Source organism: Heliangelus exortis, unplaced genomic scaffold (genome assembly GCF_036169615.1).
Source record: "Heliangelus exortis unplaced genomic scaffold, bHelExo1.hap1 Scaffold_301, whole genome shotgun sequence".
NCBI classification, from domain to species: Eukaryota; Metazoa; Chordata; class Aves; order Apodiformes; family Trochilidae; genus Heliangelus; species Heliangelus exortis.
Window position 1 is genome coordinate 1 of NW_027285978.1, and position 18023 is coordinate 18023.

Genomic DNA, 18023 nt, shown 5'->3' on the forward strand with positions numbered 1-18023 from the left:
TCCCTCCCAGTTCATCCCAGTAACTCCCAGTTCATCCCAGTACCCCTCCACTGTCTCCCACATCTCCCTTGGCCCCCCCAGTGCTTCCCAGTTCCCTCCCAGTTCATCCCAGTAACTCCCAGTTCATCCCAGTACCCCTCCACTGTCCCCCACGTCTCCCTTGCCCCCCCCAGTGCTTCCCAGTCCCCTCCCAGTTCATCCCAGTAACTCCCAGTCCCTCCCAGTAACTCCCAGTTCATCCCAGTACCCCTCCACTGTCCCCCACATCTCCCTCGGCTCCTCCCAGTGCTTCCCAGTTCCCTCCCAGTAACTCCCAGTTCCGTCCCACTGCCCTCCCAGTGTCCCTCAGCCTCCCCAGTGCTTCCCAGTCCCCTCCCAGTTCCCTCCCAGTAACTCCCAGTTTAACGCTGGTCCCCCAGAGCTGTTCCCAGTACAGATGGAGGGGGTGAAGCTGACAGTGAACAAGGGGCTGAGCAACCACTTCCAGGTGGGTACTGGGAGGCACTGGGAGGCACTGGGAGGGGGACTGGGGTATACTGGTCTCTTACTGGGAGGTGCTGGTCTATACTGGGAGGAGCTGAGAAGCACTGGGAGGGATTGTGAGGAGACTGGGAGGCACTGGAAGGGGATGTGGGAGGCACTGGGAGGGACTGGGGGAGGGAACTGGAGTATACTGGTCTCTACTGGGAGGCACTGGAAGGGGATGTGGGAGGCACTGGGAGGGACTGGGGGAGGGAACTGGAGTATACTGGTCTCTACTGGGAGGCACTGGGAGAGGAGTGGAGGGCACTGGGAGGCACCGGGAGGGGGGTGGGGATACTGGGAGAGCCTGAGAGGGGCTCGGGGGGAACTGGGAGGGACTGGGTTATACTGGGAGGTACTGGGGGAGGGAACTGGAGTATACTGGTTTGTACTGGGAGGCACTGGTTTATACTGGGAGGTCCCCCCAGGTGAACCACACGGTCGCCCTCAGCACCCTGGGGGAGTCCAATTACCACTTCGGGGCCACCTATGTGGGGACCAAGCAGCTGAGTCCCACTGAGGTACTGGGAGGAACTGGGAGGCACTGGGAGGCACTGGGAGGGGTGTGGGGGGGACTGGGAGGCGGTTGGGGGCGACTGGGTGGGAACTGGGATGGACTGGGAAGCACTGGGCATGAACTGGGATGTAGTGGGAGGGGATTGAGGGTCACTGGGATGAACTGAGCTGGACTGGGAGAGAACTGGGCTGGACTGGGAAGCACCGGGAGGGGACTGGGGGGGACTGGGATGCACTGGGAAGGAATTGGGAAGGACTGGGAAGCACCGAGAGGGGACTGGGGGGGACTGGGATGCACTGGGAGGGAACTGGGAAGGACTGGGAAGCACCGAGAGGGGACTGGGATGCACTGGGAGGGAACTGGGAAGGACTGGGAAGCACTGGGCATGAACTGGGATGTAGTGGGAGGGGATTGAGGGTCACTGGGATGAACTGGGCTGGACTGGGAGGGAACTGGGAAGGACTGGGAAGCACCAGGAGGGGACTGGGGGGGACTGGGATGCACTGGGAGGGAACTGGGAAGCACGGAGAGGGGACTGGGGGGGACTGGGATGCACTGGGAGGGAACTGGGAAGGACTGGGAAGCACTGGGCATGAACTGGGATGTAGTGGGAGGGGATTGAGGGTCACTGGGATGAACTGGGCTGGACTGGGAGAGAACTGGGCTGGACTGGGAAGCACCGAGAGGGGACTGGGGGGGACTGGGATGCACTGGGAGGGAACTGGGAAGGACTGGGAAGCACCGAGAGGGGACTGGGATGCACTGGGAGGGAACTGGGAAGGACTGGGAAGCACTGGGCATGAACTGGGATGTAGTGGGAGGGGATTGAGGGTCACTGGGATGAACTGGGCTGGACTGGGAGAGAACTGGGCTGGACTGGGAAGCACCGAGAGGGGACTGGGGGGGACTGGGATGCACTGGGAGGGAACTGGGAAGGACTGGGAAGCACCGAGAGGGGACTGGGATGCACTGGGAGGGAACTGGGAAGGACTGGGAAGCACTGGGCATGAACTGGGATGTAGTGGGAGGGGATTGAGGGTCACTGGGATGAACTGGGCTGGACTGGGAGAGAACTGGGCTGGACTGGGAAGCACCGGGAGGGGACTGAGGGGGACTGGGATGCACTGGGAGGGAACTGGGAAGGACTGGGAAGCACTGGGCATGAACTGGGATGTAGTGGGAGGGGATTGAGGGTCACTGGGATGAACTGGGCTGGACTGGGAGAGAACTGGGCTGGACTGGGAAGCACGGGGAGGGGACTGAGGGGGACTGGGATGCACTGGGAGGGAACTGGGAAGGACTGGGAAGCACTGGGCATGAACTGGGATGTAGTGGGAGGGGATTGAGGGTCACTGGGATGAACTGGGCTGGACTGGGAGAGAACTGGGCTGGACTGGGAAGCACCGGGAGGGGACTGGGGAGGACTGGGATGCACTGGGAGGGAACTGGGAAGGACTGGGAAGCACCGAGAGGGGACTGGGGGGGACTGGGATGCACTGGGAGGGAACTGGGAAGGACTGGGAAGCACCGAGAGGGGACTGGGATGCACTGGGAGGGAACTGGGAAGGACTGGGAAGCACTGGGCATGAACTGGGATGTAGTGGGAGGGGATTGAGGGTCACTGGGATGAACTGGGCTGGACTGGGAGAGAACTGGGCTGAACTGGGATGTAGTGGGAGGGGATTGAGGGTCACTGGGATGAACTGGGATGCACTGGGAGAGAACTGGGATGGACTGGGAAGCACCGGGAGGGGACTGAGGGGGACTGGGATGCACTGGGAGGGAACTGGGAAGGACTGGGAAGCACCGAGAGGGGACTGGGGGGGACTGGGATGCACTGGGAGGGAACTGGGAAGGACTGGGAAGCACCGAGAGGGGACTGGGATGCACTGGGAGGGAACTGGGAAGGACTGGGAAGCACTGGGCATGAACTGGGATGTAGTGGGAGGGGATTGAGGGTCACTGGGATGAACTGGGCTGGACTGGGAGAGAACTGGGCTGGACTGGGAAGCACCGGGAGGGGACTGGGGGGGACTGGGATGCACTGGGAGGGAACTGGGAAGGACTGGGAAGCACCGAGAGGGGACTGGGGGGGACTGGGATGCACTTGGAGGGAACTGGGAAGGACTGGGAAGCACTGGGCATGAACTGGGATGCAGTGGGAGGGACTGGGAAGGGACTGGGTTTTCCCACGTGTGAACTGGTATATACTGGGCGTGAACTGGGTTTGAACTGGGAGCGTAATGGTCCGTACTGGTCTGTACTGGTCCATACTGGTTTGTACTGGGGCAGGCGTTCCCGGTACTGGTGGGGGACATGGACAACAGTGGGAGCCTCAATGCTCAGGTGATTCACCAGCTCTCCAGTCACCTCCGCTCCAAGGTGGCCTTCCAGGTACTGGGATGAACTGGGAGGGCACTGGGAAGGACTGGGATGGACTGGGAGGGAGCTGAGATGGATTGGGAGGCACTGGGATGAACTGGGAGAGACTGGAGGGGATTGGGAGGGACTGGGAAGGGATTGGGAGGGCACTGGGATGCACTGTGGGGGGAGTGGGAGGGACTGGGAGGGACTGGGAAGGAACTGGGAGGGACTGGGAGGCACTGGGATGGACTGGGAGGGCACTGGGAAGGACTGGGATGGACTGGAAGGGAGCTGAGATGGATTGGGAGGCGCTGGGATGAACTGGGAGGGACTGGGAGTGAACTGGGAGAGACTGGGGGGGATTGGGAGGGACTGGGAAGGGATTGGGAGGGCACTGGGAGGCACTGGGATGGACTGGGAGGGACTGGGAAGGAGCTGGGAGGGACTGGGAGGCACTGGGATGGACTGGGATGGACTGGGAGTGAACTGGGAGAGACTGGGGGGGATTGGGAGGGACTGGGAAGGGATTGGGAGGGCACTGGGAGGCACTGGGGGGGAGTGGGAGGGACTGGGAAGGGACTGGGAGGCACTGGGATGGACTGGGAGGGCACTGGGAAGGACTGGGATGGACTGGGAGGGAGCTGAGATGGATTGGGAGGCACTGGGATGAACTGGGAGAGACTGGAGGGGATTGGGAGGGACTGGGAAGGGATTGGGAGGGCACTGGGATGCACTGTGGGGGGAGTGGGAGGGACTGGGAGGGACTGGGAAGGAACTGGGAGGGACTGGGAGGCACTGGGATGGACTGGGAGGGCACTGGGAAGGACTGGGATGGACTGGAAGGGAGCTGAGATGGATTGGGAGGCGCTGGGATGAACTGGGAGGGACTGGGAGTGAACTGGGAGAGACTGGGGGGGATTGGGAGGGACTGGGAAGGGATTGGGAGGGCACTGGGAGGCACTGGGAGGGACTGGGAAGGAGCTGGGAGGGACTGGGAGGCACTGGGATGGACTGGGATGGACTGGGAGTGAACTGGGAGAGACTGGGGGGGATTGGGAGGGACTGGGAAGGGATTGGGAGGGCACTGGGAGGCACTGGGGGGGAGTGGGAGGGACTGGGAAGGGACTGGGAGGCACTGGGATGGACTGGGAGGGCACTGGGAAGGACTGGGATGGACTGGGAGGGAGCTGAGATGGAGTGAGAGAGAAGTGGGAGGGAGCTGAGATGGACTGGGAGGCACTGGGATGAACTGGGATGGACTGGGAGTGAACTGGGAGAGACTGGGGGGGATTGGGAGGGACTGGGAAGGGATTGGGAGGGCACTGGGAGGCACTGGGGGGGGAGTGGGAGGGACTGGGAGGGACTGGGAAGGAGCTGGGATGGATTGGGGGGTTTGTAGAGGAACTGAGAGGGGATTGAGGGGCACTGGGAGGGAACTGGGATGGACTGGGAGGGACTGGGGTGAACTGGGAGGGCACTGGGAGGGAACTTGGATGGACTGGGATGAACTGGGAATTACTGGGAGGGACTGGGAAGGAGCTGGAATGGACTAGGGGGCTTGTAGAGGAACTGAGAGGGGATTGGGGGGCACTGGGAGGGAACTGGGATGGACTGGGAGGGACTGGGATGAACTGGTAGGAAACTGGGAGTTACTGGGATGCACTGGGAGGGCACTGAGCTCAATTCAGGGAACTTGAAGAGAATTGGGAGGGGCTGGGAGTGAACTGGGAGTAAACTGGGATGAACTGGGGGGCACTGGGATGGACTGGAAGGGCACTGAGCTCAACTTTATGGCACTTGAAGAGAACTGGGATGGGGTGGGGGCGAACTGGGAGTTACTGGGATGAACTGGGAGGGAGCTGAGCTCAGTTCAGGGAACTTGAAGAGAATTGGGAGGGGCTGGGAGCAAATGGGGAGGAAACTGGGAGGGACTGGGAAGCACTGGCAGTGAACTGGGATGGACTGGGAGGCACTGGGAGTTACTGGGATGAACTGGGAGGCACTGGGAGTTACTGGGATGAACTGGGAGGCACTGGGAGTTACTGGGATGAACTGGGAGGGAGCTGAGCTCAGTTCAGGGAACTTGAAGAGAATTGGGAGGGGCTGGGAGCAAATGGGGAGGAAACTGGGAGGGACTGGGAAGCACTGGCAGTGAACTGGGATGGACTGGGAGGCACTGGGAGTTACTGGGATGAACTGGGAGGGAGCTGAGCTCAGTTCAGGGAACTTGAAGAGAATTGGGAGGGGCTGGGAGCAAACGGGGAGGAAACTGGGAGGGACTGGGAAGCACTGGCAGTGAACTGGGATGGACTGGGAGGCACTGGGAGTTACTGGGATGGACTGGGAGGCACTGGGAGTTACTGGGATGAACTGGGAGGCACTGGGAGTTACTGGGATGAACTGGGAGGGAGCTGAGCTCAACTTCGTGGCACTTGAAGAGAATCGGGATGGGTCGGGAGGGAACTGGGAGTGAACGGGTAGGGAACTGGTCCTTGCTGGTTCATACTGGTTCATGCTGGTTTATACTGGTTCATACTGGTTTATACTGGTTTGTACTGGTGCCGCAGACCCAGCAGTCCAAGTTCATCAACTGGCAGGTGGACGGGGAGTACCGGGGAGGGGACTTCACGGCCGCCGTCACCTTGGGCAACCCCGATGTCCTGGTGGGCTCAGGTCAGGGGGTGGTGACGTCATCGTGACGTCATCGTGACGTCACTGTGACGTCACTGCTGCCCCTTGACCTCCCCTATGGGTCCTGGGCTCCCTGTGATGTCACCCGAGGGGGCTGTGATGTCATCAGTGTCCCCAAGGGGTCCCTGTGACTCTGTGATGTCACCAGTGTCCCTGTGACATCACCAGGGGGTCCCTGTGACCCTGTGATGTCACAGGGGTGTCTCTGTGATGTCATCAGTGTCCCCAAGGGGTCCCTGTGACCCTGTGATGTCATCAGTGTCCCTGTGATGTCACCAGGGTGTCCTTGTGAGCCTGTGACGTCACCAGGGTGTTCCTGTGATGTCACCAGTGTCCCTGTGACGTCACCAGGGGGGTCCCTGTGACCCTGTGATGTCACTGGGGTGTCCCCAGGGTGTCCCCAGGGTCCTGTGATGTCAGCAATGTCCCTGTGATGTCCCCAAGATGTCCCCAAGCCCCTGGGACGCCCCCCCCGTGTCCCCACACTATCCCCTCGTGTCCCCTCGTGTCCCCACGTGTCCCCACCATATCCCCAAGTGTCCCCACGTGTCCCCAAGATGTCCCCAAGCCCCTACCATGTCCCCAACCACGTCCCCACGTGTCCCCTCATGTCCCCACGTGTCCCCAAGGTGTCCCCACGATGTCCCCAAGCCCCCAGGACACCCCCACCCATGTCCCTATGCTGTCCCCTCGTGTCCCCAAGTGTCCCCACGTGTCCCCAAGGTGTCCCCACGATGTCCCCAAGCCCCCAGGACACCCCCACCCATGTCCTTATGCTGTCCCCACGTGTCCCCTCGTGTCCCCACGCGTCCCCTCGCGTCCCCATGCGTCCCCTTGTGTCCCCACCATATCCCCAAGTGTCCCCACATGTCCCCAAGATGTCCCCAAGATGTCCCCAAGCCCCTACCATGTCCCCACACTATCCCCATGTGTCCCCATGATGTCCCCAAGCCCCCAGGACCCCCCCACCCATGTCCCTATGCTGTCCCCTCGTGTCCCCTCGTGTCCCCACGTGTCCCCTCGTGTCCCCAAGGTGTCCCCACGATGTCCCCAAGCCCCCAGGACCCCCCCCACCCATGTCCCTGTGCTGTCCCCTCGTGTCCCCACGTGTCCCCTCGCGTCCCCTCGCGTCCCCTCGCGTCCCCTCGTGTCCCCTCGTGTCCCCAAGTGTCCCCACGTGTCCCCTCGTGTCCCCACCATATCCCCAAATGTCCCCACGTGTCCCCTCGTGTCCCCAAGGTGTCCCCACGATGTCCCCAAGCCCCCAGGACCCCCCCCACCCAAGTCCCTGTGCTGTCCTCTCGTGTCCCCACGTGTCCCCACGTGTCCCCACGTGTCCCCACCGTGTCCCCAAGTGTCCCCACGTGTCCCCAAGATGTCCCCATGATGTCCCCAAGCCCCTACCATGTCCCCAACCACATCCCCACGCTGTCCCCTCATGTCCCCTCGTGTCCCCACCGTGTCCCCAAGTGTCCCCTCGTGTCCCCACCATATCCCCAAGTGTCCCCTCGTGTCCCCAAGGTGTCCCCACGATGTCCCCAAGCCCCCAGGACCCCCCCACCCATGTCCCTATGCTGTCCCCTCGTGTCCCCACGCGTCCCCTCGCGTCCCCATGCGTCCCCTTGTGTCCCCACCATATCCCCACGTGTCCCCAAGATGTCCCCAAGATGTCCCCAAGCCCCTACCATGTCCCCACACTATCCCCATGTGTCCCCACGATGTCCCCAAGCCCCCAGGACCCCCCCACCCATGTCCCTATGCTGTCCCCTCGTGTCCCCACGTGTCCCCTCGTGTCCCCTCGTGTCCCCAGGCATCCTGGTGGCCCACTACCTGCAGAGTGTCACCCCCAGCCTGGCCCTGGGGGGGGAGCTCGTTTATCACCGGCGGCCCGGGGAGGAGGGGACAGTCCTGTCCCTGGCAGGACGCTACACAGGTAGGGGACACCCCAAAAACCGGGGGGCAGGGGGGGAGGGGACCCCAAAAAAGGAGCCCCCCAAACTTAGGGTCTCCTCAACCCCCCCTGAGATGGGAACACCCCAAAAATTGGGTGCCAGGAGGTCAAAGGGACCCCAAAAAGGACCCCAAAAAATGAGCACCCAAGGTTTGGGACCTCGCCGACCCAACCTGTGGGACCAGCACCCCAAAAATTGGGTGGGTGGGTTCAGAAGACCCCAAAAAAGGAGCACCCAAAATTTAGGGGCTCCTTAACCCCACCCATGGGGTCAGCACCCCAAAAATTGGGTGCCAGGAGGTCAAGGGGACCCCAAAAAATGAGCACCCAAAGTTTGGGACCTCCCTGACCCAACCCTTGGGGTCAGGACCCCAAAAATTGGGTGGGTGGGTTCAGAAGACCCAAAAAAAGGGGGTGCCAGGAGCTCCAGGGGACCCCAAAAAAGGAGCTCTCCAAATTTAGGGTCTCCTCAACCCCCCCTGAGATGGGAACACCCCAAAAATTGGGTGCCAGGAGGTCAAAGGGACCCAAAAAATGAGCCCCCAAAGCTTGGGACCTCCCCAACCCAACCCGTGGGGTCAGGACCCCAAAAATTGGGTGGGTGGGTTCAGAAGACCCCAAAAAAGGAGCACCCAAAATTGAGGGGCTCCTTAACCCAGCCCATGGGGTCAGCACCCCAAAAATTGGGTGCCAGGAGGTCAAGGGGACCCCAAAAAATGAGCCCCCAAAGTTTGGGACCTCCCTGACCCAACCCATGGGACCAGCACCCCAAAAATTGGGTGGGTGGGTTCAGAAGACCCCAAAAAAAGGTGAAAGGAGGTAAAGGGGACCCCAAAAAACAAGCCCCCAAAATTTAGGGTCTCCTCAACTCCACCTGAGATGGCAACACCCCAAAAATCGGGTGCCAGGAGGTCAAGGGGACCCCAAAAAAGGAGCCCCCCAAACTTAGGGTCTCCTCAACCTCATCTGAGATGGGAACACCCCAAAAATTGGGTGCCAGGAGCTCCAGGGGACCCCAAAAAATGAGCCCCCAAAGTTTGGGACCTCCCCGACCCAACCTGTGGGGTCAGGACCCCAAAAATTGGGTGCCAGGAGGTCAAGGGGACCCCAAAAAGGACCCCAAAAAATGAGCACCCAAAGTTTGGGACCTCCCTGACCCAACCCGTGGGGTCAGGACCCCAAAAATTGGGTGGGTGGGTTCAGAAGACCCCAAAAAAGGAGCACCCAAAATTTAGGGGCTCCTTAACCCCACCCATGGGGTCAGCACCCCAAAAATTGGGTGTCAGGAGGTCAAAAGGACCCCAAAAAATGAGCACCCAAAGTTTGGGACCTCCCTGACCCAACCCTTGGGACCAGCACCCCAAAAATTGGGTGGGTGGGTTCAGAAGACCCCAAAAAAAGGTGAAAGGAGGTAAAGGGGACCCCTAGAAACAAGCCCCCAAAATTTAGGGTCTCCTCCACCCCCCTGAGATGGGAACACCCCAAAAATTGGGTGCCAGGAGGTCAAAGGGACCCCAAAAAGGACCCCAAAAAATGAGCACCCAAAGTTTGGGACCTCCCCGACCCAACCCTTGGGGTGAGGACCCCAAAAATTGGGTGGGTGGGTTCAGAAGACCCCAAAAAAAGGTGAAAGGAGGTAAAGGGGACCCCAAAAAACAAGCCCCCAAAATTTAGGGTCTCCTCAACCCCACCTGAGATGGGAACACCCCAAAAATCGGGTGCCAGGAGCTCCAGGGGACCCCAAAAAAGGAGCCCCCAAAGTTTGGGACCTCCCCGACCCAACCCGTGGGGTCAGCACCCCAAAAATTGGGTGGGTGGGTTCAGAAGACCCCAAAAAAAGGTGAAAGGAGGTAAAGGGGACCCCTAGAAACAAGCCCCCAAAATTTAGGGTCTCCTCCACCCCCCTGAGATGGGAACACCCCAAAAATTGGGTGCCAGGAGGTCAAAGGGACCCCAAAAAGGACCCCAAAAAATGAGCACCCAAAGTTTGGGACCTCCCTGACCCAACCTGTGGGACCAGCACCCCAAAAATTGGGTGGGTGGGTTCAGAAGACCCCAAAAAAGGAGCACCCAAAATTTAGGGGCTCCTTAACCCCACCCATGGGGTCAGCACCCCAAAAATTGGGTGCCAGGAGGTCAAAGGGACCCCAAAAAACAAGCCCCCAAAATTTAGGGTCTCCTCCACCCCCCTGAGATGGGAACACCCCAAAAATTGGGTGCCAGGAGGTCAAGGGGACCCCAAAAAATGAGCACCCAAAGTTTGGGACCTCCCCGACCCAACCCCTGGGGTCAGGACCCCAAAAATTGGGTGGGTGGGTTCAGAAGACCCCAAAAAAAGGTGAAAGGAGGTAAAGGGGACCCCAAAAAACAAGCCCCCAAAATTTAGGGTCTCCTCAACTCCCCTGAGATGGGAACACCCCAAAAATTGGGTGCCAGGAACTCCAGGGGACCCCAAAAAAGGAGCTCTCCAAAATTAGGGTCTCCGCAACCCCCCTGAGATGGGAACACCCCAAAAATTGGGTGCCAGGAGGTCAAGGGGACCCCAAAAAAGGAGCCCCCAAAATTTGGGACTTTCTCAACGAGGTCAACACCCAGAATTTTGGGGTGGGTGGGCTTAGAAGACCCCAAAAAAAGAGCCCCCCAAATTTAGGGTCTCCTCCACCCCCCTGAGATGGGAACACCCCAAAAATTGGGTGCCAGGAGCTCCAGGGGACCCCAAAAAACGAGCCCCCAGAATTTGGGACTCCCTCAACGCGCTCGACGCCCAAACCTTGGGCGTTCTTGGAGCTTCCGGCGCCCCCCCACCCATCGGTGCCCCCCCCACTTTTTTTGGGGGGTGCCAATAGGATGGGACCCCCCACCCATCCCCCCACGCTCCCCCCCCACCCCTTTTTTTTGTCTCCCAGCACCCAACTGGATCGGGACCTTGACCTTGGGCCAAGCGGGCGCCCACGCCACCTATTACCACCGGGCCAACGAGCAGGTGGGGCCCAACGTGGGGCTCCGGGTGGGGCACCCAGGGGTTGGGGGGGGTCCCGACCCCCACCCTGACCCCACCCAACCCCCACCCAACCCCCACCCAACCCCCACCCAACCCCCAGTTGCAGGTGGGGGTGGAGCTGGAGGTCAGCACCCGGCTCCAGGACAGCAGCGTCGCCTTCGGGTACCAACTGGAGCTGCCCAAGGGGAACCTCCTCTTCCGGGGTGAGGCGATGACGTCACGGTGATGTCACGCTTACGGCACACCACGGGGGGGGGGCGGGGGTGTTTCCCCCCAAAAAAAAGGGTCCCCAAATCCCCAAGTTTCCCCCAATGTCCCCAAATCCCCAATTTTTCCCCCATCCCCAACCACCCCAATGTCCCCAATTTTGCCCCCAATGTCCCGAACGCCCCCGATGTCCCCAAATCCCCCCAAATGTCCCCAATGTCCCCGATGTCCCCGAAATGTCCCCACCCCCCCCGACCTCCCCGATGTCCCCAAATCCCCAATTTTTCCCCCAACCCCCCCCAATGTCCCCAATTTTTCCCCCAACGTCCCCAACCCCTAAAATGTCCCCAATGTCCCCAAATGCCAAAAAATCCCCAATTTTTCCCCCAAATGTCCCCAACCCCCCCAAATGTCCCCAAATCCCTGATATCCCCAAAATGTCCCCAACCCCCCCCTGACCTCCCCGATGTCCCCGATGTCCCCCACGATGTCCCCAATGTCCCCAAATGCCAAAAAATCCCCAATTTTTCCCCCAACCCCCCCAAATGTCCCCAATGCCCCCAAATGTCCCCAATGTCCCCGATGTCCCCAAATCCCCAATTTTTCCCCCATCCCCAACCCCCCCAATGTCCCCAATTTTGCCCCCAACACCCCCAACCCCTAAAATGTCCCCAATGTCCCCGAATGCCAAAAAATCCCCAAGTTTTCCCCCAACCCCCCCAAATGTCCCCAAATCCCCGATACCCCCAATGTCCCCGATATCCCCAAAATGTCCCCAACCCCCCCCAACACCCCCGATGTCCCCAAATCCCCAATTTTTCCCCCATCCCCAATGTCCCCAATTTTTCCCCCAATGTCCCCAACGTCCCCAACCCCTAAAATGTCCCCAATGTCCCCAAATGCCAAAAAATCCCCAATTTTTCCCCCAATGTCCCCAACCCCCTCAAATGTCCCCAAATCCCTGATATCCCCCAAATGTCCCCAACCCCCCCCTGACCTCCCCGATGTCCCCAAATCCCCAATTTTCCCCCAATGTCCCCAAATCCCCAATTTTTTCCCCATCCCCAACCCCCCCAATGTCCCCAATTTTTCCCCCAACGTCCCCAACCCCTAAAATGTCCCCAATGTCCCCAAATGCCAAAAAATCCCCAATTTTTCCCCAAATGTCCCCAACACCCCCAACCCCTAAAATGTCCCCAAATCCCTGATATCCCCAAAATGTCCCCAACCCCCCCTGACCTCCCCAATGTCCTCGATGTCCCCAAATCCCCAATTTTTCCATCCCCAATGTCCCCAATTTTTCCCCCAATGTCCCTGATGTCCCCAACCCCCAAAATGTCCCCAATGTCCCCAAATGCCAAAAAATCCCCAATTTGTCCCCCAACCTCCCCAAATGTCCCCAACACCCCCAAATGCCCCCAATGTCCCTGATGTCCCCCAAATGTCCCCAACGCCCCCAAATGTCCCCCAAATGTCCCCAACCCCCCCTGACCTCCCCGATGTCCCCAAATCCCCAATTTTTCCCCCATCCCCAATGTCCCCAATTTTTCCCCCAATGTCCCCAACGCCCCCAACCCCTAAAATGTCCCCAATGTCCCCAAATGCCAAAAAATCCCCAATTTTTCCCCCAATGTCCCCAACCCCCTCAAATGTCCCCAAATCCCTGATATCCCCAAAATGTCCCCAACCCCCCCTGACCTCCCCGCTGTCCCCAATGTCCCCAATGTCCCCCCCGTGTCCCCCCGTGTCCCCCCAGGCTCGCTGGACTCCAGTTGGGTGGTGGGGGCGGTGCTGGAGAAGAAGCTGCAGCCGCTGCCCCTCACCCTGGCTCTGGGCGCCTTCCTCAACCACCGGAAAAACAAATTCCACTGCGGCTTCGGCCTCACCATCGGATGAGCCCTGACCATCATCTTCCTCCTCTTCCTCACCATGGGATGAGCCCTGAACCCTCCTCTTCCTCCTCTTCCTCACCATGGGATGAGCCCTGAACCTTCCTCTTCCTCCTCTTCCTCACCATTGGATGAGCCCTGACCATCATCTTCCTCCTCTTCCTCACCATCGGATGAGCCCTGACCATCATCTTCCTCCTCTTCCTCACCATCGGATGAGTCCTGACCATCATCTTCCTCCTCTTCCTCACCATCGGATGAGCCCTGACCATCATCTTCCTCATCTTCCTCACCATGGGATGAGCCCTGAACCCTCCTCTTCCTCGTCTTCCTCACCATCAGATGAGCCCCAGCCTTCATCTTCCTCCTCTTCCTCACCATTGGATGAGCCCTGAACCTTCCTCTTCCTCCTCTTCCTCACCATCGGATGAGCCCTGAACCTTCCTCTTCCTCACCATCACCTTCCTCCTCTTCCTCCTCTTCCTCCTCTTCCTCCTCTTCCTCACCACGGCATGAGCCCTGAACCATCATCTTCCTCTCCTTCCTCATCCTCCCCTTCCTCCTCTTCCTCTTTCTCCTCTTCCTCACCATCGGATGAGCCCCAACCTTCATCTTCCTCACCTTCATCCTCCTCCTCTTCCTCCTCTTCCTCCGCTTCCTCACCATGGGATGAGCCCTGAACCTTCCTCTTCCTCATCTTCCTCACCATCGGATGAGCCCTGAACCTTCCTCTTCCTCACCATCACCTTCCTCCTCTTCCTCCTCTTCCTCCTCATGGGATGAGCCCTGAACCAGCATCTTCCTCTCCTTCCTCATCCTCTTCCTTCTCTTCCTCTTCTTCCTCACCACCAGATGAGCCTCAACCTTCCTCTTCCTCACCATCACCTTCCTCCTCTTCCTCCCCTTCCTCCTCTTCCTCACCATGGGATGAGCCCTGAACCATCATCTTCCTCTCCTTCCTCATCCTCCCCCTTCCTCCTCTTCCTCTTCCTCCTCTTCCTCGCCATCAGATGAGCCCCAACCTTCATCTTCCTCCTCTTCCTCACCATTGGATGAGCCTCAGCCTTCATCATCCTCATCTTCACCTTCCTCCTCTTCCTCACCATCCTCCTCTTCCTCACCATCGGATGAGCCCTGAACCTTCCTCTTCCTCACCATCACCTTCCTCCTCTTCCTCCTCTTCCTCCTCTTCCTCCTTTTCCTCACCATTGGATGAGCCCCAACCTTCCTCTTCCTCACCATCACCTTCCTCCTCTTCCTCTTCCTCCCCTTCCTCACCATTGGATGAGCCCCAACCTTCATCTTCCTCACCTTCACCTTCCTCCTCTTCCTCCTCTTCCTCCTCTTCATCACCATGGGATGAGCCCTGAACCATCATCTTCCTCTCCTTCCTCATCCTCCCCTTCCTCCTCTTCCTCTTCCTCACCATCGGATGAGCCCCAACCTTCATCTTCCTCCCCTTCCTCACCATTGGATGAGCCTCAGCCTTCATCATCCTCATCTTCACCTTCCTCCTCTTCCTCTTCTTCCTCTTCTTCCTCACCATTGGATGAGCCCCAACCTTCCTCTTCCTCATCCTCCCCTTCCTCCTCTTCCTCCCCTTCCTCCCCACCAGAAGAGCCCTGAACCTTCCTCCTCCTCCTCCTCCTCTTCCTCTTCCCCTCCCCCTTCCTCTTCCTCACGCCGCCGGCGGCCTCCCCCCCCCTCCCCCCCCATTTTTTGGGGTCCCCCCCCCCCTCCCAGAGGAGCCATCAGAGCCCATCCCCCATTTTGGGGGTTCCCCCACCCCAAAAATCTGTGAGGGGGTCCCCAAAACCCCCTCCCCAATAAACCAAATGCTCTCGATTTGGGGGTCCTGGTGTTGTTTTTTGGGGGGGGGGGGAGGGGGGGAGGGGGAAAAAGGGGGGGGAAAGCCCCCCCAAAAATGGGGGGGGGGGGGGGCTGAACCCCAAAACTTGGGGGAATTGGGGAAAAAGGGGGGGAAAGCCCCCCAAAAATGGGGGGGGGGGGGGGGCTGAACCCCAAAATTTGGGGGAATTGGGGAAAAAGGGGGGGGAAAGCCCCCCAAAAATGGGGTTGGGGGGGGCTGAACCCCAAAATTTGGGGGGGATTGGGGAAAAAGGGGGGGGAAGTCCCCCCAAAAATGGGGTTTGGGGGGGGCTGAACCCCAAAATTTGGGGGAATTAAGGAAAAAGGGGGGGGGAAGTCCCCCTAAAAATGGGGTTGGGGGGGGCCTGAACCCCAAAATTTGGGGAGATTGGGAAAAAAGGGGGGGGAAGTCCCCCCAAAAATGGGGTTGGGGGGGGGCTGAACCCCAAAATTTGGGGGAATTGGGGAAAAAGGGGGGGCAAAGTCCCCCCAAAAATGGGGTTGGGGGGGGGCTGAACCCCAAAACTTGGGGGAATTGGGGAAAAAGGGGGGGGAGAACCCCAAAAAAATGTTTTTGGGGGGCTCTGACCCCATTTTTTTTTTTTTGGTTTTTTTTCCCCCTTTTTTTCCCCAAATTCCCCCAAATTTTTGGGGTTCAGCCCCCCCCCTGCCCCCATTTTTTGGGGCTCCCCCCCCCCTTTTTTTCCCAATTCCCCCAAATTTTGGGGTTCAGCCCCCCCTGCCCCCATTTTTTGGGGCTCCCCCCCCCCTTTTTTTCCCCAATTCTCCCAAATTTTGGGGGTTTCCTCCCCCTTTTTTCCCAATTCCTCCAAATTTGGGGGTTCAGCTCCCCCCAAACCCATTTTTTGGGGGTCTTTCCCCCCCTTTTTTTCCCAAATTCTCCACATTTTGGGATTCAGACCCCTCCCACCCCATTTTTGGGGCCTTTCCCCCCCTTTTTCCCCAAATTTTTGGGGTTCAGCCCCCCCTGCCCCCATTTTTTGGGGCTCCCCCCCCCTTTTTTTCCCAATTTCCCCAAATTTGGGGGTTTTCACCCCATTTCTCCCCCCTCCCCCCTCTTTTTTTGGACTTTGCCCCCCCCCCCCTCCACGTCCTCGGGGGTGGGGGGAGGGGCAGGGGGTGGGGTGACCTTTGCCCCCCCCCCCTCCCCCGTGATGTCACTGCCCCTCCCCCCCCCCCGGAGTTATTTAGGGGCCCCCCCACCCCCCCACCCCCATCCCAAAAGGCAGAGGGGACCCCGGAGGTGACAATGGGGGGGATTTTGGGGACAATTTGGGGGATTTTGGGGACATTTTGGGGACATTGGGGGGATTTTGGGGACATTGGGGGGATTTTGGGGACAATTTGGGGGATTTGGGGGACAATTGGGGACGTTTTGGGGACATTTGGGGCAATTTTGGGGGGACATTGGGGACATTTTGGGGGGATTTGGGGACATTGGGGGGATTTTGGGGACAATTTGGGGGGTTTTGGGGACATTGGGGGGATTTTGGGGACAATTTGGGGGATTTTGGGGGATTTTGGGGACATTGGGAGGGATTTTGGGGACAATTTGGGGGATTTTGGGGACATTGGGGGGGATTTTGGGGACAATTTGGGGGATTTTGGGGACATTGGGGGGGATTTTGGGGACATTTGGGGGGATTTGGGGGACAATTTGGGGGATTTTGGGGACATTGGGGGGATTTTGGGGACATTGGGGGGATTTTGGGGACATTGGGGGGATTTTGGGGACATTTGGGGGGATTTGGGGGACAATTTGGGGGATTTTGGGGACATTGGGGGGATTTTGGGGACAATTTGGGGGATTTTGGGGACATTTTGGGGGATTTTGGGGACAATTTGGAGGATTTTGGGGACATGGGGGGGATTTTGGGGACAATTTGGGGGATTTTGGGGACATTGGGGGGGATTTTGGGGACAATTTGGGGGATTTTGGGGACATTTTGGGGGGATTTTGGGGACAATTTGGGGGATTTTGGGGACATTGGGGGGGATTTTGGGGACAATTTGGGGGATTTTGGGGACATTGGGGGGGATTTTGGGGACATTGGGGGGGATTTTGGGGACATTTGGGGGATTTTGGGGACATTTGGGGGGATTTGGGGGACAATTTGGGGGATTTTGGGGACATTGGGGGGATTTTGGGGACAATTTGGGGGGTTTTGGGGACATTGGGGGGATTTTGGGGACAATTTGGGGGATTTTGGGGGATTTTGGGGACATTGGGAGGGATTTTGGGGACAATTTGGGGGATTTTGGGGACATTGGGGGGGATTTTGGGGACAATTTGGGGGATTTTGGGGACATTGGGGGGGATTTTGGGGACATTTGGGGGGATTTGGGGGACAATTTGGGGGATTTTGGGGACATTGGGGGGATTTTGGGGACATTGGGGGGATTTTGGGGACATTGGGGGGATTTTGGGGACATTTGGGGGGATTTGGGGGACAATTTGGGGGATTTTGGGGACATTGGGGGGATTTTGGGGACAATTTGGGGGATTTTGGGGACATTTTGGGGGATTTTGGGGACAATTTGGAGGATTTTGGGGACATGGGGGGGATTTTGGGGACAATTTGGGGGATTTTGGGGACATTGGGGGGGATTTTGGGGACAATTTGGGGGATTTTGGGGACATTTTGGGGGGATTTTGGGGACAATTTGGGGGATTTTGGGGACATTGGGGGGGATTTTGGGGACAATTTGGGGGATTTTGGGGACATTGGGGGGATTTTGGGGACATTGGGGGGGATTTTGGGGACATTTGGGGGATTTTGGGGACATTTGGGGGGATTTGGGGGACAATTTGGGGGATTTTGGGGACATTGGGGGGATTTTGGGGACAATTTGGGGGGATTTTGGGGACATTTTGGGGGATTTTGGGGACAATTTGGAGGATTTTGGGGACATGGGGGGGATTTTGGGGACAATTTGGGGGATTTTGGGGACTTTTTGGGGACATTTGGGGGGATTTTGGGGACAATTGGA

General features: G+C 58.8%; 1 protein-coding gene and 2 long non-coding RNA genes across 4 annotated transcripts; 2 read left to right on the forward strand and 1 right to left on the reverse strand.

The window, feature by feature from the left end:
• Positions 1-345: 345 nt before the first annotated feature.
• Positions 346-14463, forward strand: TOMM40 (translocase of outer mitochondrial membrane 40). The gene is made up of 9 exons (XM_071732695.1): positions 346-487; positions 951-1043; positions 3332-3433; positions 5971-6076; positions 7905-8027; positions 10952-11028; positions 11147-11249; positions 13010-13163; positions 14022-14463. Exons 1-8 carry the CDS (start codon positions 437-439, stop codon positions 13147-13149), a joined length of 795 nt encoding a protein of 264 aa, XP_071588796.1. The 5' UTR covers positions 346-436; the 3' UTR covers positions 13150-13163; positions 14022-14463.
• On the forward strand, positions 4270-4741 carry LOC139790903 (uncharacterized). The gene is made up of 3 exons (XR_011723711.1): positions 4270-4296; positions 4619-4668; positions 4712-4741. It is a non-coding gene; the product is annotated as an uncharacterized lncRNA (long non-coding RNA).
• LOC139790905 (uncharacterized) lies at positions 13038-14767 on the reverse strand. Of its 2 annotated transcripts, none has more exons than XR_011723713.1 (5): positions 14704-14767; positions 14165-14330; positions 13731-13830; positions 13598-13639; positions 13038-13172 (listed from the first exon to the last, which is right to left on the reverse strand). It is a non-coding gene; the product is annotated as an uncharacterized lncRNA (long non-coding RNA). The 2 variants fall into 2 exon arrangements; XR_011723714.1 differs by lacking the exons at positions 13038-13172; positions 14704-14767 and adding exons at positions 13200-13249; positions 13455-13496 and having other exon boundaries at positions 13583-13639; positions 14165-14243.
• Positions 14768-18023: the final 3256 nt, after the last annotated feature.